This window comes from Pollachius pollachius (assembly GCF_949987615.1).
Source record: "Pollachius pollachius genome assembly, chromosome: 16".
NCBI classification, from domain to species: Eukaryota; Metazoa; Chordata; class Actinopteri; order Gadiformes; family Gadidae; genus Pollachius; species Pollachius pollachius.
The window spans coordinates 13,084,136-13,107,899 of record NC_136949.1 but is presented as its reverse complement, the minus strand read 5'-3'; the positions used below and the strand labels follow the sequence as shown (position 1 = coordinate 13,107,899).

The 23,764-nt window shown below is 46.0% G+C and overlaps 1 protein-coding gene across 1 annotated transcript in view; it reads right to left on the bottom strand.

The window, feature by feature from the left end:
- adgb (androglobin) overlaps positions 1 to 23,764 on the bottom strand; it is a gene marked incomplete at both ends in the record, with an annotated part of 58,995 nt that overhangs the window by 12,455 nt on the left and 22,776 nt on the right. Inside the window, 14 exons of the mRNA XM_079753162.1 lie at positions 3,302 to 3,497; positions 3,920 to 4,075; positions 4,972 to 5,159; positions 5,678 to 5,831; positions 6,665 to 6,799; positions 13,291 to 13,390; positions 13,661 to 13,799; positions 14,205 to 14,366; positions 16,118 to 16,232; positions 19,835 to 19,932; positions 21,212 to 21,295; positions 21,431 to 21,494; positions 21,659 to 21,812; positions 23,249 to 23,294. Coding sequence (XP_079609288.1) covers positions 3,302 to 3,497; positions 3,920 to 4,075; positions 4,972 to 5,159; positions 5,678 to 5,831; positions 6,665 to 6,799; positions 13,291 to 13,390; positions 13,661 to 13,799; positions 14,205 to 14,366; positions 16,118 to 16,232; positions 19,835 to 19,932; positions 21,212 to 21,295; positions 21,431 to 21,494; positions 21,659 to 21,812; positions 23,249 to 23,294 — 1,791 coding nt within the window. The remainder of the gene's footprint in view (positions 1 to 3,301; positions 3,498 to 3,919; positions 4,076 to 4,971; positions 5,160 to 5,677; positions 5,832 to 6,664; positions 6,800 to 13,290; positions 13,391 to 13,660; positions 13,800 to 14,204; positions 14,367 to 16,117; positions 16,233 to 19,834; positions 19,933 to 21,211; positions 21,296 to 21,430; positions 21,495 to 21,658; positions 21,813 to 23,248; positions 23,295 to 23,764) is intronic.

Below are 23,764 nucleotides of genomic sequence, written 5' to 3'. Positions count from 1 at the left end.
AATGAACACAAACTGGTGTCGATTCACGGCCAGGGAGCTACAGGAAGGAGGAGCTATTTTGGTTATTTTCTTCTGGCCTCTTCGACTCAAGTGAAGATTTGTATTTGTATTTTTCTGCAGCGGCACACAAAGAGAGCTAGGGGCAAGGGGGCTTGTTGGCCAGGGCTGGAGAAGGGGGTGGCACCACCCACATCCTTCTAGCCACCACATCCAGCTACCCTTCAACACACCATACTGGTGGATTACACAACTGATTTCAACAGAGTTCAGCAGAGGATAGTATCACAAGGGTCAATCTCACTTTTTAAAGAAGTTCCTGGAACAAATCCGGATCCCTTTACGAGAGAGAACAGAAGACACAGGAGTCTGGCGTGGAAATCATTGGTTTGTGATTCAATATTGGATTTGTCTGAGTGACCTGTGTCTATAATCCGTCTTGTTTTCTTTATGTTTTACCCACGTAGAATCAAGGATCCAGCCGTGATCCTTCATGGCTGTATCAATATGTGCGGTGCATGCCCGTATATGGACATAGCAGGGCTGTGATGGTTGACTGGGCTAATCCCTGCACCGTGTTAATCCTGATTGATACCTCTTGATTTCGCCTGCCCCCAGTTCTGATCCGGGAACATTAAACATGATCGATTGCGGTGATGTCTCATTGCTATGGATGACATCGCCTTTTGGTTTTCTTCCACTGGTTTGTACCCTTGGGTTTCTAAAACTGAGGACATTCTAAGATGTAATTATATTATGTAGTATGAATGGATACAAGCGGCTTTAATCTACCCGAAACACCTCAGGATTATTCCAACAGTATAAACTTTGTCCTTTTCTAAACTGTAGATTGAAATTGGGTTCTATGACATTTAAAATAAAAACGAGATTACATTCATCCTATGGATTTCATGCGTGAACCATTAGCGTAACATTGATGAGTCAGTGTGTCGTTGGTTAGCATAGCGTCGATTACGTTATAGGGCGTGAACAAAATCGGAATAAATCTCAAAAGTTTGCTTTGACTCCATCATCGAGATATGGTGAGGTGTCTTTGTGTCTTTGTGCGTGTGTGCGTGTGTGTGCGCGTGTGTGTGTGTGCGTGCGTGCGCGTGCGTGTGTGCGTGTGTGTTTCATTGTATGAATGAGCAGGCAGCAACTTTGTCAACACCTGCCTGTCCTGTCAGGAGAATGAAGAGGACAACGGCATCCATCATGGGGAAACGACGTGTCGGCTGACAAGCCGTTTTAAGACAGATATGATAACATGCCCAACCTCCATCCCTCTTGGAGAACGCATGTTTGTGTAGGAATACACACGGCGTCTGGGCCTGTGCTTGTGAATCTATATATATGTGTATGTATAGATGTATTTGTGTATGTATGTATGCATAGATGTATTTATGTGTATGTATATATGTATTTATGTGTATGTATATATGTATAGATGTGTATATATGTATGTATGTATGTATGTATGTATGTATGTATGTATGTATGTATGTATGTATGTATGTATGTATGTATGTATGTATGTATGTATGTATGTATGTATGTATGTATGTATGTATGTATGTGCGTGCATGCGTGTGTCTGTGTGCCTGTGTGTCTGGGTCTGTGTGTGCAGGTGATTTTTTTAGAAGTGTTTGCGCCGAAGGCAAAGAGAAATAGACATGTTAACAAGAGGCGGTGAACCGCAGGACGTGATCGAAAATCAAGGGGGCAGAGAGAGGGGGGGGGGGGAGAGAGGGAGAGGGAGAGGTGGGGAGAGGGAGAGGGATTTAGAATAAACTTGTATAGGTTGTATTTTCTGCAAGTTTTTGTGAGGTGGATAGAGAAGAAAGAAACACTCATATGTCTGGTGCTACCATCGTCTCAGAGGGAGTCTGACTGGGGTCCGCTCGGGGCTCTCCTCCCTCGGTAGAGTCAGGTTCCTCGCTCCTCTTCTCCTCCTTCAGGCCTGCGGACTCCTCCTCCTCCTCCTTGTTTTGATCCACGGCGGTGCTCGGGGAACAGGGGCCCGGGGATGCTGGCGTAGTAGAGCAACACAACACAGTGAACACGATGCCTGAATGGGACTGAGACGCAGCTTGAATACTGAACAGGCTGCTGGCTGGCTGTTAGAGGAAGCTGAGACTACCGAGGTAGTCTGTAGTCTCTGCCTGCAACCCCTTTTAGCTCTGGTGCTCTGATTAAATAGCTAACTTAGCAAACCACTAATGGGCGGGGGGGGGGAAGGTGCCTTCCTCGATAATCATTAGAGGTTTCACAACGTTGAATTAATTAAATCATATCGGCAGTATTAAATCTGCACAGAATTTCCCTTCTGTGGGTATGTGTTATATCGAACAGTTGGCCGTTCAGCATCTGTGTGTATGTGTTTCGTTTGTTAAGGATGTCTGAGGAAGGGTGGTGAGTGTGTGTGTGTGTGGGGGGGAGGACAGATATTTTCCTTAGTCATCCACGACTTTTGCAGTAGAAGCTGTCGTTCGATTTAAAGATTTTGTCAATCATGTTCCCTCATTCGCTCATAATCCCATCGCAAAAAGTTCACCCTGCGGCCAAGAAGGAGCAGACGTCTGTGTGTTTGTGTAGGGGGGACCCATCCTGAAGTTAAGCAGTGTGGTGCTCTGAAGTAGCAGGCGAGGCGGCCCAGATGAATTTGTAGCCCACATACCCCATGATCGAGTGACAGTCTTGGCTTCGTGCCTGTTTGACAGACTGTGTAGGGTTCCCAAGGAAGATGCAACATTAACCTAATAAGGCCTTTTGAGGTCTACAGCCAAGGGGGACGGGGGGGGTTGACAATGAGCCATGTGTAGGAAGGGGTCCAGTCTAACCTTGGATCAACCAGACCCACCCGGTTTTGTTTCCCGTGGCAATAAGCGGTAGTTGGTCCTATAGATCCCAACGGTGTCGCCACCGACATCCAGTCCGTCACATTGGTAATGCTGCAAATGTTTTCATCAGTGGGCCTCAGGCTCAATCCCCAGTGTTTTACATCATGTGGCGATAGATATACATAACAGATATTTTCTTGCATGAAAATCTTCGAGATTGCCACTTTAAGGTCCACTTTAGGGAAACTGGGGAGTTACAGTTGGCTACCATGACAACTGTGTTTGCATACCGAGCACCAATAACACAATAGTCGTTTCTAACTTCTTCTGGAGAAGAAACTCTTTTCTAAAACCTTCAGCCGAGTGAACTTCCACCTCCAGATTTCTGAGGTTTCATTTAATTATCTTCTGACCTTTTCACTTTTCACACGTCTATTGAGTTTCAAGCATGTGGAGCAACACACTGGGGTGGACATGGTTTCCTGACGGGCTGATAGCTTCAGACATCCGGGCGCTCTGATTGGCTCCACAGGGATGAACTCCTGCCGGTTGTAATGAGCGGGGCGAGCATATTGGTGCACGGGCAGCAGCTCCAGACGGGAGTCCTGCTGCTGTTTGCATTGCTGCTTTAACGCGTGGGCGGAGTGATTGAACACGTTACTGTCGCACAGATTTTAGAGTGGGTCTCACTACACAACATGGCAGATATAGTCGTGTGTGTGTGTGTGTGCGCGTGCGTGCGTGCGTGCGTGCGTGCGTGCGTGCGTGCGTGTGTGTGCGCGTGTGTGTGGGGGGGGTATTGGCGTGCATGTGTGTGTGCATGTGTGTGTGTGTGCATGTGTATGTGTGCGTGCTTGCAAGTGTTTTGGAGAGAGATCAGATGAGCACGTACAGCTGGTCAAATTTTTTTTTTTGGAACACACATATACACACACCTTCATTTATCTTTCATAATTTACAAAGACTGGAAGCTTTCACTCAAATACTATTTAAAAGGAGGATATAGCACTTGGTAGCCAACAGCCTCACTACACTACACAACACTGAAGTGTTGCTACTGTAGTACCCTACCTTGATCGGACAGGAAGTGGAAGATGGGGATGAGGGAGTGACCCTTGCCGTTGGCGCCGGCGACCTCCTTCTCGTGGTCCAGGACGGACAGGCGGATCAGGACGTCGGGATTGGAGGAGCGAAAGTGGACCGTGGCCACGATGTCCGCCTTCACCCTGACGGAGTACCTGTAAGAAGGGATCGGGTCCGGGAGAGAGCAATTGCATCTCAGCGTTTTTCGCTCCATTTTGCACAGAAGCTCCATATCTTTGATGTAAGCATCAATGGCGGACTTAACAGGTCGCAGAGTATGACCGATGCGGTCTGTGGGGACCTGCTGAATCGTTTCTCCGCTAAATAAGTTATTTAGCAGACATTTTGATCGAAAGTGACTTGCAGTGAATTCATATATGTCATTAAAGAGCAGGTGGGGATGAGGCCTATTTTCCCATTCATGTAACAGATGGTTATGTTAATGCTGACATGGTATCTTCCGGATTCCCCGGTAGACTCTGCCAGTCAGGACAGCTGGGATCAGGAGAGCACCTTTAATGTAAGGAAATTAGCTAGTAGATAATTTGGGTACAATGCATCTCTTCTCATGTGTGGGATTCATGATTTTTTATATGGTCCCTGACAAATAAATGTCATAAACAGGTTTACATCCCCCTCTCTCTAGATGCATCTCTAGCATTATACGGAACTGTGCTATGAATGAAAACAAAATAAAATATGGTCCATAGACATTTGCCTGGTGAAAATGATGCTTCAGTTCGGACATACAATCATATTGTTCGGCACTTTAAGACTTGATTTGTCTCTTAGGTTGCTTCCCAATGAGTCTTGTCGTATCACACATCATGGGAAAACCATGCTGATCCTACACTATGAATGACGGTAAAACCTTCACGATTAATTACAAGAGTCCTGGTAAAACATGACAATACATCCCCTCATACAAAAAAACAATAAACATCAACGTATCCATGAATGATGGAGATCACGTTTCCCCTTTCCTGAACCACGTCATCAACAAACCGCAAAAGCGGCTCAGAATAATTGCCCATCGCCTTCCCATGCTCACCGGCATATGGTATGTTTGTCGTTGGGAATGTAGTAATCCCTGAATTCCTTCACAGAGAAGCTGCTCGGCGGAGCGCCTCCAGCCAGCTCCGGGAGGGGCTCTCTGGAGCCAATCAGGCGTAGCGTCACCTTGGCGCCCATGGGTGGGGACTGAGGAGTGTAAGCCTCTACTAGAAAGGTATAGCCGAGCTGGGGAGAAGGAGACCATCAAAATGACTTACGCAATCTCTGCCTTACTCAAGTGGTGTCCCTCAACGACGAATGATTGTCAGCTGTGTATTATTATCATCATCATCATGGTCATCATATATTTTTCTAAAGATTTATTATGATAAATGACTACGACTCGTTATTATGAATGATAATTTGTATGTGATTATGTTTGATAATGAAGAACAATTAGGAAAGATTAGAAGAAGTAGTCGTGGAAGTATTATTGGCTAATGATATAACGTCAAATTCGGCCAATCACATTAAATCCACGTTCTGTGAACATCTGAACCTTACTTGTGGAATCATTTAATATTCTGATATATTATCATGATTGTCATCATCATCATCAACATCATTCTCATCATTCATATGGCTGCCACTGATGAAGTAAGAGTCTTGAAGCGTTAACATTGTCATCAGTCATCTGAGCACTGGGATTTGTTCTTCTTAAAATGAGTGAGTGGAACCAGAGTTTTGGTACGGGTCTCCCCCACCTTGTTAGGCTGGTACACACGGGGGACCAGCCTCCCCAGGGCTTGCGGCAGCTCCTCCAGGGTATCGTTGTTGATGACATGGAGCTGACAGCAGGGGATAGGAGAGAACACCTTGGCTGACAGAAGCATGTCTCTGGGCACCAGGAGCACCTCTCTGGAACCACAGGAGGACAGGATGAAGGGGAACGGGAGACAAACAAGGGGTTGTGAAATACTGGCTTATTAGAGTGGCCATCTCGCTTTCTCCACGGAAATAAATGTCTGATAAGGACTGTTTCCGAATGAGGTCACACATTGCTGATTGAGCCTGTGGCCCACTGATGAAAGTCCATGCATTTGCAGTGTTATTAATGTATCAAACTGGGTGTGGGTGGCGACACTGTTTGTTTTTTGGGGGACAGTTCTGCTAATCGCCAAAGGTCTCGCCAAAGAGAACAGAATGGAAATCTTCGAGATTACCAATTTAAGTAATTAAAGCATCGTTCTATCATTAAGGTTGGGGCCCTTTTGGTTGTGCCTGCGACTAGGACGCTAAACAATATATCAAAATCCTATAGACCCCCATTATTTGACTTTAATGTTTGGTCACCAGCACTGAATATGGTTTCAGTTTTGTAATGTTCATGTTCACACCAAATAACCTACACATATATTAGGTATATTCATTTTCATTCAACCTAGTAAAATAGTTACTTGGCTAAACAAGATCTTTAACTTAAGGGACTGCTACTGATTTATACATACAAAGTGGATTTTTGGTTAGGGTTAGTGTGGTTGATGGAAAAAATTATATTCTTTCATGACGTTTAATGTTTCGATTTGGATTTCAAAAAGCTCAATATTCAGCACTGGAAAAAGCCATCGTAACGCCTTATAAAACCTAAGCAAAACAATTTGATCTGAACATCTGACCCCTAACCAGATTGTACCCCAGTGTGGTCCTTCATTAGTTTGTTGAGGGTCCTATAGTGTATAGCATGCACCCACCTGAACACCAGCAACCATGAGTTGAGCGTCTCTTGCAGTAGTGGCAAAGTGTAGTCAGAGAAGGCCATCCTGCTACTCTCGTCCTGCTGGCAGGGGTAGAGCCCTGCTATCGTTGCCGGGTGAGCCAGGATGGAACTGTGTGGCAGAGAGACAGAGACAGACAGAGAGAGAGACAGAGACAGAGACAGAGAGAAAGATAGAGCGAGAGACAGACAGAGATGGAGACCGAGAAAGAGAGAAAGATAGAGCGAGAGACAGACAGAGATAGAGACCGAGAGAGAGAAAGATAGAGCGAGAGACAGACAGAGATAGAGACCGAGAGAGAGAGAGATAGAGCGAGAGACAGACAGAGATAGAGACCGAGAGAGAGAGAAAGATAGAGCGAGAGACAGACAGAGGTAGAGACAGAGAGAGAGAGAAAGATAGAGCGAGAGACAGACAGAGATAGAGTCCCAGAGAGAGAGAAAGATAGAGCGAGAGACAGACAGAGATAGAGACCGAGAGAGAGAGAGATAGAGCGAGAGACAGACAGAGATAGAGACCGAGAGAGAGATAGAGTGAGAGACAGACAGAGATAGAGACCGAGAGAGAGAGAAAGATAGAGCGAGAGACAGACAGAGGTAGAGACCGAGAGAGAGAGAAAGATAGAGCGAGAGACAGACAGAGATAGAGACCGAGAGAGAGAGAAAGATAGAGCGAGAGACAGACAGAGATAGAGACGAGAGAGAGGAAGAGAGATAGAGCGAGAGACAGACAGAGATAGAGACCGAGAGAGAGAAAGATAAAGCGAGAGACAGACAGATAGAGACGAGAGAGAGAGAGAGATAGAGCGAGAGACAGACAGAGATAGAGACCGAGAGAGAGAGAGAGAGAGAGAGCAACAGAAACACGTTTACATTTAGGGCAATTAGCAAACGCTTTTATCCAAAGCGACTCACAACAAGTACATTTGTCATAAAAAGGTGCAACAATATATCGCTGTCGGTACAGTTAGGACGTTCATAGAACCAAGTACAAAGAAGAGACAGAGTCAGAACAAAGAGAGAGAGAGAGAGAGAGAGAGAGAGAGAGAGAGAGAGAGAGAGAGAGAGAGAGAGAGAGAGAGAGAGAGAGAGAGAGAGAGAGAGATAGGAAGAGAGGAGGGAGAGGAAGCGAGGTAGAGGATGTGGAGGAGTTTAGGTATGAGAGGGGAGTGCAGTTGAATGAATATTGACCAACAAGTAGTGACCTTTTCCTTTTGCTGAAGAGTGGCTGTGCTACACATTATTGCTGTGGCACAAGAAAAGGCCCCAACAGAAAAACAAAACAATAAATTGTGGATTTATTGACAAAAATATAACAATAAGAATACTGCAAGTTGATTCCAATATAAGAGATTTGGAACCCAACTAATTCACCAATATACACAATGATAAAAACATCTTGAAAATATGTTTTCGTCCCTTTGCTATGTTTCTGCTATTCTATATTTATTCATTTTCACCTATCCCTTATCAGTCAAATAAACAGAAAAAGTTGACCATCCCCATCACTTGATCTCCACCTACAGGTTTCACCCTTCAAAAAGAGTCTCTATTTCTGCAATATCTCCTTAGATAATACATTCATTCTGACCGAGCAAGACCCTCGCAACAGAGATTGGAGAGAATCACAAATGTGCTCATCTTTTTTTGAATGAAACCAAGGGTTGCTTCTGTCAATGAGCTTGACGTGAGTACTAAGGCAGTGCGCACACACACACAGACACACACACTTGCCAAATGAAACACACACACAAAAGCCTTCAAAAAAATGAAACACACACACTACAAGTGCACTACACACTCCACAACACCAATGCAAAATGAAGCTCACACTCACACACACACACACACACACACTACACGGCACTACTTCCTATGGCGGCGGGTCGATGTGCAGCCGCCACTAGCCGGTTGAAGGGAGGAGAGGATAAACAGCAGATGGTACTACGGGGTGAAGCGTGGCGCACAATGTGGAAAAATGCTCCCTGCCTGGTCGCCACAGGACACAGCCTGAAGAGAGAGCTCAGCCTGGGCACGCGGCAATGGCAAGAGGCAGATGCCACGCGGCAGCACATGGCTCCCGACAAGGCGCCGGGCAGGAGCGTGCATGTAGGGTCCCGCACGCTGGAGGTCTGCTGATCAAACCGGCCTTTTGTGTGTGTTTGTGTTTTTTTATGTTTTATTTTGTTTCATTTGTTCTGTTTGTTTTGTATGGGTGCCCCAATGAGAAGTACTGTGGTTTGGGACGTATACCGCTATAAGTGATTGTTATTATTTTTTTTCATGCATTACTTACCACAGCAAGATGGAGGAATGCTTCTCTGCGTCAGATTCAACGCTAGGCCACATGTCTGCCAGAGTCTTGGACGCAGTGAGATTTTCTTTGGTTCCTGGGCAAGATGACCCCCCGCGCGCCCACACGCACACACACGCACCACACACACACACACGCACACACACACACACAAACACAAACACACAAATTAGACATGCACGCAAAGACACATGGTACAAGCAACTTTCCATCAAAGGAACGAGACAACACACCTTGAGCACCTGATTACTTTTGACATAGTTCAAGGGGAGCTCGGTTCAGATGGACATGTGTTGAAATTGAATATATGCTGCTCATTTTGGTGAGAAGCGACCAACGGAGAGTGTTCACACCTTGACATTACCTCATGACACTCATCCCAGCGGGCAGCTCCAGTGATGACAGAGCGTTTCATGAAAGATGCAGTACCCTGGGTGCAGGTGAGGCCATGCGCATGTGTGTGTGTGTGTGTGTGTGTGTGTGTGTGTGTGTGTGTGTGTGTGTGTGTGTGTGTGTGTGTGTGTGTGTGTGTGTGTGTGTGTGTGTGTGTGTGTGCACCTTTGTGTGCATGTGCATAGTACAAAAAGACTGACAGCTGCACAGAAAAAACGCACAGGTCACTCATTCCTATTCATCAGGCATCTATCTACACACCTACTTACCAACTTCCTTCCACACCACGAACCTATATGCATATACAGTAAACAAACAAAGGACTGATTTTCATGTATATAGAGCTTTTAAAATACACCGAAATCCCTTTACATAGTGAGTGCGTGTATTGTATATGTACGGGGCGGGTATGACACCTCATCCACATAGACAGATACATACCACCTCCCTACCTCACTGCCTACTGTACCCACCCACCTATGTACAAGCCCAGCAAACTTCACTATACTCCCGGCTCTTCCTCTCCCTTCCTCTGCAACTTCCTCTTCCTCTGGCCACTTCTCAGAATCAATAGCGTCATTATGGCGGGACGTGGATAATGCCAGCGATGAGTAAGATGATGAGCTGCCATTGCCTCTTTAATACATCAAGCAACTCTTGGCACACTTTGTAACATGCCAACATTGGCTGGGAAAGGGGATCTTTGCTGTTTATTTGTTTTGTCAACTCAAATAGGACAGGCATCCTGATATAATTGCTTTATTTATATATCTTTCCGCAAATGGCTTTTTCAAAATGTTTCAGACGGTGATTGGTCGTTCTTTTAGTCTTTAAGTGCTTCTTTCAGAGCCCTTTTACTACTCGGAGTAAACAAATCCCTGTAGAGAGAAGGTGTCAATTACAGGCCCATTTCCTGACATTGTGTGTGTGTGTGTGTGTGTGTGTGTGTGTGTGTGTGTGTGTGTGTGTGTGTGTGTGTGTGTGTGTGTGTGTGTGTGTGTGTGTGTGTGTGTGTGTGAAGACTAAATTGTCCTTCATACCATGTGCATTACATTTGCCACATTTGCAATAATTATAATCTTGCATTCATCTTGCACACTTGCCACTTTATCTGTGTCACACTACTGACCATGGTCATATGTTTTTTATCCTTTTACGTGCTTGTTATCCTTAGAACATTTTAACTATCCATTTTAATTTGGAGTATGGTTCAAATGTTTATCCCTCGTTGCAAATTCAGTTTCCTTTGCGAGACAATCAAACATGAAATTTGCCAAATTAACTGAACTTTTACAAAACAAAACGTGTGTGTGTGTGTGTGTGTGTGTGTGTGTGTGTGTGTGTGTGTGTGTGTGTGTGTGTGTGTGTGTGTGTGTGTGTGTGTGTGTGTGTGTGTGTGTGTGTGTGTGTGTGTGTGTGTGTGTGTGTGTCTTAGCCATGTTCGCTATGTGCCTGTCCATATGTGTGACCTACAGTGAAACATGTAGGGGCCAATGGCGTCATGTGTTCCAGTCAGCCGGCACAGAACACAGCAAGCCCTGGGCACTGGGAAACAAATTGAGAATGGCAGCCCTTGTCCCTCATCTCAAGCGGTGTTCAGTCAGCCACTGGGGGAGCCACCGCCACAGTGAGCAAATATTAAAGCTGGGGTGGGCAATTAGAAGAAGCCAACCAGAGTAAAAGTGATTTTAATCAATCCGACTGAAAGAATCCCACCCCTCCTTTCAGACCTCCCTCTAAATCCACTCCCCCAAAACACATGACAAACTCGTTAGTTTTAGCAATAGGTCTGCCTAGTCTTGTTGAAGCCTCTGGCAATGAGCAGTGAGGGTACGGCTGGAGCGAACGCAGGCATCTGGGTAGTTGGAAAGGCAGACCATGAACAAGCTTATGACAGGCGTCTGACAGACACAGACACCATCAGATAACATCATATACACAGCTACCATCTACCATCCAATGATCTCTTTTGGGTCAGAGTATTTACATTTCTTGAATATGGTCGGGATGTAAAGCGAATATCATCAAATACAACACAAGAGTTGTCATCATTCATAGCCTAGCTTTCACAAAGAAAAATAAATTGAATTTCTAAACAAAAATGCTACTGAGAGAATCAAGAGCATTCCACAGACTGATAATTTACGTATTTCGGCAGGTTATGAGTTACTCTGAGTCCGAGAACACAGACACATAAATTCATAGAATCCGCCTCGATTATAGTGTGAGTGTAAACAATCACCCTCAGAATCTCTATCTCTATGCTCCGATACATTTATGGATTCTCCATCTGCTGTACTCAGCCACTGGGGTTCTTGCCGATTAAATCTGTGAATCTGTGTGCGTGTCTGTGTGTGTGTATGTGTGTGTGTGTGTGTGTGTTGTCCCCTGACTCCACGCCACCCCCTCACCTGTCACGATGTATTAAGTAAGATTGGCAGGCTCATCGATAAGCATTCGTCCATTTGGCCAGCGGCTCAACGTAAAGGAAGGAGGAACACAAAGCAGGACAAGGCTTAGGGTGCTGGGTGTGTGTGTGTGTGTGTGTGTGTGTGTGTGTGTGTGTGTGTGTGTGTGTGTGTGTGTGTGTGTGTGTGTGTGTGTGTGTGTGTGTGTGTGTGTGTGTGTGTGTGTGTATGTGTGTGTGTCTTTGTCTGTGTCCTTCTGTGAACATGCATTTACTTAAGCAGTCCACTTTACTCTTTTTTTGTAAACCTCAGTGACGACCCTCATCAGGGCTTTTTAGGCCTTCATAACTTGGTAGACACACCACCATCACTTCACATCACCGTCTCACAGAGAATGCCTCCCTTTGCTGTCCACACATAGGTAAATATCAACAGTGGACAAACCCATGATGTCTGGTGTGTACTTGTATGAATGGAGTTGAGACAGCGCATACCATGCAATATTAGGATCCTGTATATTCCTTTAAATAATCCATAACAAATGTCAGAGGAATTATTTATTTATTAGATTACTAATTAACTAAAGCTGCTGTACGTACGATTTGAGAGTTGGAAACAGGGAGCAAAAAGGAGCAGAAGAGAAAACAATTTTGAACTAAATTACCAAAGAAACTTTTTTTCTGCTCCCTCTCTCCTTACATGTGGTGCATTTCATTCACCTGTGATGACACACAAATTGAATTCCCTGAACCAATCAGGGAAGAGGTGATTTTAGACCTGATTAGTCTGTCAAAAATGTTAATTAGCTCCTCAAATAACTGCTCTTAAATCTTCCCTACAGTACCTTTTATTATGACGCAATTGCCTTTATTATCTCACTTAGAAAGTTCAGGGAATTGTAAAACGTGATGCAGCATTTTTCTTTTTTTTATCAAAGAAAATATAATTTTGTGCTTGTTACCAAATTAATCGTCAGAATAGCAAATTACAGATAACTCATCCGAGGCTTACATTTCTATAGAGAACAGTAAGCAGCTCATATTTACTTGCACTGCAGCTGAACTTGATAGCAGTCTGAAATACTACGTAAAAAGATAAGTACAACTAAAGTTCCCTGACGTCACACGGCCCAAAACGCTATCTTTTCTGGGAAGTTTTGAAACACAGCCTTATGACTGGTGCGATAGCATCTGGAAACACTTTCCCATTTCCTTAAATTAACCCTCCTTTCACAGCCCACATCGAGATCTAGCATGGTCATCCTCGTATATTAGCTATCATCAACGTATCAGCATTTCCATATGAAAAGTGGTTAACGACATAATCCCCCCTTTCCATTAAACACAATTATTTTGCTTTAATATGGATTCCGATTGGCTCCCACCCGCAATGCATGGCTCCATAGAAATGCTTCCTGATGCAGCGGGGCCTGTTTTACCCACTGTGTGTTTACCTGGTTTGGAGGCTTTAAGGACCCCCCTCGTCAACACTCCTTTGAAGCCTGCTTGTAGGACGGTGACCGCGTGGGCCTCCCTGTCTGTGGGCTGTCTGTCCTGCCAGCCCTCTGGGGGTAATGCTACCGCCTCCGCTATACAAACACACAAATACACACACACACGTACACGCAACACACACACACACACATGAAAAAGCGCACACACATACACACACACACACACACACACACACACACACACACACCTGCAGGGCTGTCATACACTGTTTGCATACATAGTTGCTGTGTTGTAGGAGGGGATGTGAGGATGTCAAAACAGATGCAGCACAATACACAACGAGACGGTTCAAATGATCACACACGCACGCACACACACACACAGAGACACGTGTATCTCCCTACATGCCGTTGAGTGCTTAGTGATGTCGGCGCTGAAGAGCAGGGGGTCGGCTGTGAGCGCCCGCACGGCAGAGCCTTCCTCTGGCGCCAGCCTCCTGCCCAGGGCCAGAGACAGCGTGGTGTACACTGCACTGTTGAACACCTACACACACACACACACACGCACACGCATAGACACGCACGCACGTAGGCACACATCAGAGCACAAACACACACACACGCACATACCCATACAGACACAAGCCAGGCAATGTGCAAAGCATTGGGTTAGAAATCGATTTCTTCTTCTTGTGTGTGTGTGTGTGTGTGTGTGTGTGTGTGTTGTGTGTGTGTGTCTGTGTGTGTCTGTGTGTTTCTGTGTGTTTCTGTGTGTGTTTTTGTGTGTGTTTCTGTGTGTGTGTGTGTGTGTGTGTGTGTGTGTGTGTGTGTGTGTGTGTGTGTGTGTGTGTTTCTGTGTGTTTCTGTGTGTGTGTGTGTGTGTGTGTGTGTGTGTTTCAGTGAACGGGCGTACTTGCGTGTGTGTGAGTGTGTGAGCCACCGGGCCTACCTGCCGCTGCGTCCTTCTCTCCAGGCCGGAGCAGCAGGTCTGTGGACAGCAGGCCTCCTCCAGGGCCGTCCTGAGTGCCGTCTGCTCCCGGCTGAAGCCCAGCACCAGGCTGCCCAGAGCCCTTAGCATGGACGCGGCCTGCTCTCTGAAACGCACACTCTCCTGGACCACAGAGGGAGGGAAAACACAGAGAAGAGGAAATCTTTGTATGCTCACAGCTTCATGTGTTGAGTGGCAACCACTCCCCACAGAAAACCTTATTCCCCAACAAAGCCTGTTTCAACCGGATCCCTGTGTGTTGTAGCCTGACATCGCCAGACCAATAGCCTGCGTAATAGTCTGCAACCTTATGTCACTTCGATTTACCAAGGGGCACTATCAACGGGCACAGAACAAAAATGCCTCTGGGCACAATTGGTTAGACCTTCAACCGATCACAGCAACCAAAAGATGTGAGGCATCAGCGACAGCCATCTTGGTTGCCCATCAACTGTGCTCTCAAAGGGCGGTCCCTCTGTACAGTCATCCTATCAAACCCGCCCTGTATGAAGTGAGCGGTCGGGATTGGCTTGATCTAGGCCCCAGTCTGCTGTCTGACCGTTAGGGGGGCCAGACGCATAGGCCAAGGCAAATAAAACATGAGCCTTTCTTTCGCTTCGTTTGGTTCCAAGGCTATGCGTGTTGCGCAAGAAGCAACCGCATCAGCATCAGCACAACCTGGCATTGATACATCTCCGCTCGTCTGAGATGATGACGCTGAGGAGGTAAGGGAAAGAATAAAAACTAGTGCTGTCAAGCGTTTAAAATATTTAATCGCATTAATGTCATAGTTAACTCGTGATTAATCACACATTTTTTTCTATAGTCTTCTTTAGTGAGATCAGAGTGTTGAGAAGGACAGTAATAAAATATATTTGGTAAGATGGATATAAGAAGAGAAACCCGCAGTGAATTCAACCCGGTCCACTTGACATCGGGTAGGTGGATGACAGTGGTAGGCCTACCGTAAAACATCAATAGCCCAGGCTTTTATTTGTTTCAATCACTGAACTTTCTAACAAAACTCTTGCTCAGCAAAGCTGGGAAATACTTTAACATTTATTATTTAAACCAGTATGAATATTCCTACCGTACGTAGGCCTATACACATTACCAGGCTATCGAATAACGCCTACACACACACACACACACACACACACACACACACACACACACACACACACACACACACACACACACACACACACACACACACACACACACACACACACAGGGTGGCGGAGTGGTAATCGAGAGAGTCGGGAGAATTCCCGGTGGGCCGTTAACGTATCGGGGCTGTCGGGCTGAGTACTGCGGGATAACAATATTGCATTTATAAAATTTCATTGCAGTGCCGTCCAGCAGCCTGAGCTGTGTGCCAGCAACCTCTCACTCACTCAAAAGACGCAACACTCACTAACTGTCAACGTCGCAACCACGTTGATTTTGTCTAAAGGGGAGTAACTGAGCGGCCCCTCCCGAAGTGGTACAGCCCAGGTGGGCCTTGAACTGCGATTGGTCAGAAAGACGTAACAGCTAATGACAAAATTGAACTCTCGTGCAGGCTTAAACAGAGTGACACACAAACACACACACACACACTTTTAAGGAGTTTTTCACCCGCTCCGTATCCTTGCTTGCCCCAACAAGTTTGTGCGGCGTGCTTGTTGTTTTGTTTCCGGTGTAGCTAGATCCGGTATGGTGTTGTAGTTGTTGCTAGACAGCAGGTGAAAAAACTACAACGTTCGCCAGGCCAAAAGAGCGTTAATCGTGCAATAAAAAAATGAACGCCGTTAAAATTGGTTTGCGTTAACGCCATTAATAACACGTTAAACTGACAGCACTAATAAAAACACAACAGTTGAGTGACTGACCTGCGCTAGGTGGGGCAAGACGGCCTCCTCATCCCCGAACACAAAGGGAGCCATGCTGTACAGATGGACGTGGTAGCCCAACGCTGCCCTGACGTGGATGCTCAGCGTGTGGCGTCTGGAGAGAGAAGAGAGGAGAACATGCAGGTTACCATTACCAGATACTGGCTTCTCACATATGGAATACTTTGCCCGTTCATCGGTCTGCAATCAGCTCTCTGTCGCATTTCATGTTTACATCCAAGCCACTTATTTGTCACCATAGCAACCTGAACTTACTTTGCAATCGCAAGTACAAACACTTTCGCATTTGCGTTTCTAAGTGGTGTGATTGCATTATGTGTTGAAATGTATTTTTGTTGAATGTGTGCGTGGATGCACCTATGGTGCACAGTGTGAGTCATATGTGTTTAACGTGTGTGTGTTTATGCACATGTGTGTAAACATGTTTGTGTTTTAGTACATATATGTGCGATGTGCGTGGGTTGTAAATGTGTATGTGCTGTACGTGTATGCGCACGTGTCTCTGCGCGTGCATGCGTGTGTATGAGGAGTCTGCAAGCACAATGTTCCTGACAGCCAAGCTACCCCACTCCACCGGCCATTATACCGCTTGACATAACTCCGCCATCATAGAGACAAATGGATGATGGCCCGAGCACTTAAAGCAGAGGGGGACTGATGCCGTGGAGGAAACACAAACCAAAGAAAATCATCGCATTGTTTTATAAAAAACAACGAGAGGGACAAGTGAGTAGAATCTGGAAACAATGAGGAAAATTGGAAGAGTGGAGGAAAACAACATTATCACATCCCAAGGTGGGGCGGATGGAAAGAGAGGAGCGAGCAAAGGACAGAGAGAGAGAGAGAGAGAGAGAGAGAGAGAGAGAGAGAGAGAGAGAGAGAGAGAGAGAGAGAGAGAGAGAGAGAGAGAGAGAGAGAGAGAGAGAGAGAGAGAGAGAGAGAGAGAGAGAGAAAGCACATAGGCTGACTGCTGCACAAAAGCATTTTCAAATCCCATTTTTGTATGTCTATTCCGCGGGGCCCGACGGCATGATAAGCTAAGTGCTATGTGTGTGATTACGGCTCTGTGGTAATTGCACTGCCAGGTACCTCTGCCTGACCCCAGAAACTAGGCCCCTGTCTGCTTCTAGGTCAGCAGCCATTAATAGAGACTAGGACATGAGAGGCACTTTTTCTCCTGCTCCTCCGAGCGTCTGAGCTACCCCGACAACTCCTGCTTGATCTTTGCTGTGAGAGTTTTAGCACAGAGAGGGTTTTGGCTCTGTAAGTCAACATTGCACTGAGATGCTTTTATCTACATTCAGTAAGCCACGATAACGGGTTCCCCCATGGGAAGATAAGTATGGGTTTCAATGATCTTAGTGTAAGTATGGGAGCTCATAGTCAAAAAACCCATTGGGGATATCATCTGGAAATATTGGTTATCGTACCTTTACTTGCAACTTGATGCGCAGTAAGTGGACAGTGGACACGTCAGCCTAGAATTGTAGAAGTAGAATAGCTAATTTCATGCTTCCTATTTTTGGACAGATTGATGGAAGGAGCCTCTGTGGGAAGTTGTACAGTGGAACAGAGGCAAGTGAAAGTGAGAACCGGAAGTAGGGCAGGACTCTCTCTCTCTCTCTCTCTCTCTCTCTCTCTCTCTCTCTCTCTCTCTCTCTCTCTCTCTCTCTCTCTCTCTCTCTCTCTCTCTCTCTCTCTCTCTCTCTCTCTCTCTCTCTCTCTCTCAATTATTAACATCCATCCATCCATCCATCCCTCCACCCACCGGGGATTCATACTATACATGCCCACGGAGGTTAACCCTCCTGGACACCGCTACTAAGATTAACCCCTCCCCTCAATGGAGCTCCATACATTCACAAGCACCAAAAATATGAACAAATACATTTATCTATTATGACAGCCGTCGAGCTCGGTTGCAATTGTTTTCTAAGAAATTAAGTTGCGTGTTGAAATACAATTAACTAAATAATTATGTTCAAGGTCTCCTCCATGGTGGTTCTGAGACATTTAGAGCTGCTTTGTCAATGCATTTGGGAAGTGGGATGCTCTTTACGTGTGCTGGTAGCAATGGCAACAAATGATGTTGTCATCGTCCACAACCACTCAAGTATCACCTGATGAGGTTCCATGAAGGGATGATTATGATATGTTATAGGAATTGTTTTTAGTTTTTAGTACACTGTAAATTTAAAACTATAGGTGCTTTTACAATGAATGCAATTGTTTGGTTCTGCATTTTTCCCACATCGATAAAATAATTAAAATCAGATGGCTGAAAAGGTACACATATGTCGGGATTTCCGTTTTGCAAGAAAGGAACATTTATTCATTTATTTATAAGATCGATTTTGCCATCCCTATACTGCTAATAAATCATCTTATTGCATCCAGAGTGGAACACAATATTATTAGACCTAAATTATCGCTTTATGTTATATGTATTGATCAATAATCTTGAGAGCAGTCGGCGCCACAAGCCAATGTTGAAGTGCACTGCAGTATTTGAATATAGATTGCTTGTGATAACATGACTTTTGCAGATGTATCACAACACTTTGGTTTTGGAAACCAACTTTCTCCAGAAGAGTGATAGAATACTTTGAGTTATCGAACAGGTACAAAACCTCAAACCTAATGTCTCCAAAACATGGATAAATTAAGGAATTAAGGAATTATCATTGCCACCCTTAACCGTAAACTGACATTCACTATGCTATATTACACTTCGATTAAAAAGTCTTTGAAACTCCAATATAATTGAATCCTCTAAATACATAGGATATAGGGTTAGATGTGATAGGATTAGGGTTAAAGGACGGAGCATAAAGTCGTCTTCACTGGCTATATGAACCGTGTCCGAGAGAGGGTTACGTTTCTAGGACACTTATGCATAACGCCACGGTGTGTGTGTGCGGATGTGTGGAACTCCCTCTGGCCAGCGGTTGATTTTGATGTCCACCTTTGAGAGCGGGTTAAACCTCTCGGACACTTCCAGTACAACGACAAGATGTGTGGCGCACTTCATATGCACATCGCTCATTCAACGCTCAAACACAGCAACAGAACTCAAAAAGATTCACAATTGGGTCATAGCCATGGGGGTAACACGCCCCCCTCTCCACTTCCTAGAACTCTTAGCCCAAAACATATCAATTTCAAAGTGATCACATTCAAGCTGAACAGGGGGTTCAGTTACACTTTCTTCGAAAGTGGAATGAATTAAAAACCGCAATCTCTCCAGAGCCTTTTTCTCCGTTCCGGGCTACTGTGGAAACACAGCAGGCTCCGTGAAAGAGCAGCCACTCCCATGTAGATATAAAAGGGCTCATTCTAAGGTCACCCCAACACCGTGCTTATTTCCATGGGATTATACTTCAGTTAAAACGTGCTTCTACCAAGCCTGTCCGCTACATGCCCCTCAATTCTAGACACTGCCTCTTTAAGGGCTTTAATTCTCTGGTAAGTAGAACAACGCCAACCAGTGTGGATTTTGGAACTCAAACCATTTTTCTGATGGCCTTAGACATATAGCCACCTAACGTCGTTAAGAGTGCAACCGTTAGTCGACTGTCGGCTTGCAACGCCGAATATAAATAAATAAATAAAGTCCTCAGTAGGGGGCAGCCCTGGTGTGGGTGTGTGTGTGGGTGTGTGTGTGTGTGTGTGTGTGTCGAGGTGTGAGAACCCTACCCGGGGGCCAGTGAGAGCACGGCAGCCCGGCAGGAAGTGGTCCTGATGATGAGGAGCGGGGACTGCGACTCCAGGGTCCTCCAGGAGTGGGGCTGGACCTGGAGGACCCCCGCCCTGGAGCCCACAGACACCTCCCTCTCTGCAGAGAGAGGGAGAGAGAGAGAGAGAGAGAGAGAGAGAGAGAGAGAGAGAGAGAGAGAGAGAGAGAGAGAGAGAGGCAGAGCTGGGTGAGTGTGGGATGTGAGCCCATCTTTTGTTGATCTGAAGTCAGAAAGCAGTGCACACGCAAAGCACTGCATCATGGGAGTTGAGCAGCTTCATGACGTGCTGCGATCGCTCTACAATGTGGCCAAGGTTACAAATGAGGTACTTCTGAAAACGTGTTTTTTATCTTGCTTGCTTGCATGTCAATCTGTTCATTTGTCCATTAGCTTTTTTTTTTGGTCCGCGCAAGTACGTGCGTGTGTGCGTGCGTGTGTGGGCGTGCGTGCGTAAACATTACTCTCCTCTGTTGTCTCTCCCCAGTTCAGCAGAGCAGAAAAGCTGAGGAGGATCGTGGAAGGTTGCAGGCTGTCGACGTACAGGTAGTGAAAGCCCCTTTTTACTGGACCCTAGGGAATGCCCACACACACACACACACACACACACACACACACACGAGAACACACACACACACACACACACACATCCGCACCGCATGCAAGACAGAGACACACATGTTCATGTGCATAAGCAAAGTGAAGAGAAGAGAATAAGAAGAGGAGGGCTATATAACTCTATAATAAATCATATATAGAAATATAAAATAGGATAGTGCATTTAAGATGCATTAGAGGTAGTAAGTAAGTGCCTCAAAGCATCGCACAGTGAGTGTCAGTTAAGGAACCAAGCAAGGAAGGGAGATTGCTCAGCCTTCCTGATACAAAAGGCTTTTCACACATGTATGTTTGGGTGGGCTGTGCATCCATGGGTGCACACACACACACACTCCAGCATTCTAGCAACTGAACTCTTTGAAGTAGAAACTTCTTGAAGCAGTACAGCAGTGAGTGAGTGAAAACATTTTGTCTGCAGCATGACAAAGACATTGCCTCCATTTAGGTAAGGTCATCATTAGTTTCTTGAGTTCGTGTTCAATTCAGCAATACACCATAGGCTAAACAAACTGATAAAAAGGGAGATAAAACGTGGTGATCTAAGTGAAAATAAGTGGATCATTAATGGATTGGTGTGGTCTGACTTTGGTTATCGTTGATTGGGTGAAGGAGGTTCATAATAACTGGCGAGAAGCAGGGTTCATTTGACAATTATCAAAACACTATGTTGAACGCGCTATTTACGTATTTTCCTTTCGTGTGTGTGTGTTTGTGTGTGTACCTGATGACTAAGCTGTCCAACAGAAGAGTGGCTGGACGATCCGTTGGACACGCCCTTGGAGGGGCTGGTGGGTACGATGTCATCCTGTAGGCCACAACAAACAGAAGCACACCAATTAAACACCAAATACACTGAAAATGATCCGAGACCATGGAGTGCATATTATATACGTGAGGTGCGGAGCGAAAAGGAGCTGAAGGGTTGCCTCGCCAGGCTCACCTTAAATTGGGACTGGTGACGCTGGTAGGGGTAGGAGTGTGGTTTATGGAACACCAGCAGCGTCCTGGGGGAGAAGGAGTGTGTATGCATGTGTTCGGTCACACACACACACACCACTAACCTTGTCATCGACATGTTGCAAACGTTTGACGTTGAGGAGCGAATTTGCTGGGGAGACTCATCTCAATCTAGTCCACAATGTCTATCCTGTGTGTGTGTCTCTCTTACTGGAAGCATTTAGTAAAGTGGTCCATGTCCACCCACGGATCCTGTTGCGGTGGTACGCGAGGAGGAGCAGAAAGAGCTTCAGCCGGCAGCGGGGTGGGCCTCTTGGTGAGTCGCTCTACCTGTGGCCCTCCTGTTGTCTCGGCCCCTTGCTGCTCTGCGGGACCACAACAACACACTCACTTACCAGGCCATCGGTCTTGCTGGTTGCGCATTGCATTCTTATGACTGTGTCGGCCATGCCCTTTGGAAATAAAATAAGGTCTGATACATCTCGGTTTGCCGTTACGGACACTGCACTTAGTTGGTACCCTGCCTTTCAGAAACAATCTCTGCGGTTCCCATAGGTCATATGACTTTTACTGCTGCCGGCATTGCCTTTTTGGTACCGCAAACGCAAGGTTCTATTTTAGGTCATCTTTTATCCTCAATTTCCTACGACTTGGTCCGATCATTTAACTCGGCGTATGGCAGTTAAGGAAATGGGGGGTTCTCAAGCGTGTTTGTATATCAAATGAATGCATGATAAAGAAACCATACTTATTTATTTATTTGTTTCTATACATACTGGATATATATATATGGAGTGTGATATCTTTATATGCTGTGGGCAGCAGTGCCTTTTCCTCCCGTGACTCACTGCAAGTTATCGAAGACTCAAATCCTTATCTTAAACATGGTGATTTGAAATGGCCAAACTCCCACATAATGGCATAGTCTAAGCAAGCGCTCACGCACGCGCGCACACTCCTACTCACCTAACACCCACAGCCGTTATGCACAACACACAGACACACACACACACACACACACACACACACACACACACACACACACACACACACACACACACACACACACACACACACACACACACACACACACACACACACAGTACAGTCATGGCACACAAACACACAGGCTAGCCCCCCGACCTCCTCCTCTACCTCCCAGAAAAAAGAGGGACAAAAAAGATACCAAATATATAAATAAATAAATGAACCCAAAAATATACACACACACCAGCTCACTCTGCCCCCGAGCGTTCCACTCCAAACAGAGCGAGGGCGAGAGGGAGAGAGAGAGACCGTCTGATCATGGAGCCTAGGCGACCGGGGGGCCAGCTCTTCTGCTGCTGAGCAATGGTGGTCTGCTCGCTCCACTCGCAGGTGTTACTAAGCAACTAAACGGGGAGGGGGGGCTGCAGAAGGCAGGTAATTGGCTGGTTCTCCCAGGGCCTAATTCCACAAGCATCTTCAAAGAGCCTCAGAACCAACCGGTTGGCCAAACAGAGGAGAAGGGGGGGGGAGAAGGGAGGGGGATATGCTGTGAAGTTGTCTTCTTGTCAAATGGGTACAGCCTCATCCTGCTATGGATGCTGAAGCAGTAATTCTAATTGTCATTATTTCCATTTATTTATCACAGACATAAGAGTGGAATGAATGAGAAGCAGCAGGGCTCGGCTCGGCTACTGTGTGGCCCTGGCTGAGTCAATGTTTGTGTGGCGTCTCGGAGCGCCGTGCATGCCATTATTAGGGCCCATTGTGTGCGTATCAATGGCTGACAAGCTTTAGGGAACAGAAAGGCTTATACCATTGGTCGTGGCGACGCCGTCCTTCTTGCCGTCCTCTGCAGTAACCTAAAGGGGCATACAAAGAGAGGGGGACAGGCAGAGAGAGAAGGGAATAGGCAGAGAGAGAGAGAGAATGATTAGGCTGGAGCAAAACAGATTGCAAAAATAAAAGCAAATAAACGGAGGGAATGATTAAGTGACAGATATAAGCCACCATAACAGGCAGTTATAGAAAAAGAGGGAGAGATAACGTGAGAGACGGAGAAAGAGAAAAGGGGGTAAGAGAAAGAGTGAAAAAACGGGGAAGAGGGGGAGAAAGAGAGTACGGGGGGGGGGGGGGTCGGGGAAGGGAAGGGACGCGGGGCGGACGGTGCATCGCTGACAGGGGAGTGGTTGGCGGGGCGGGTGGAGGAGCTACGCCTGCACCCTCCAGTGGTTCCACACCAGCTGGGGCACTGCTGTGCTGCGCGTCGCTGGAGAGACATGAGTCCATGTGACAGGAGGGGGGACGTGGGGGGGATGGGGGACGGGGATGG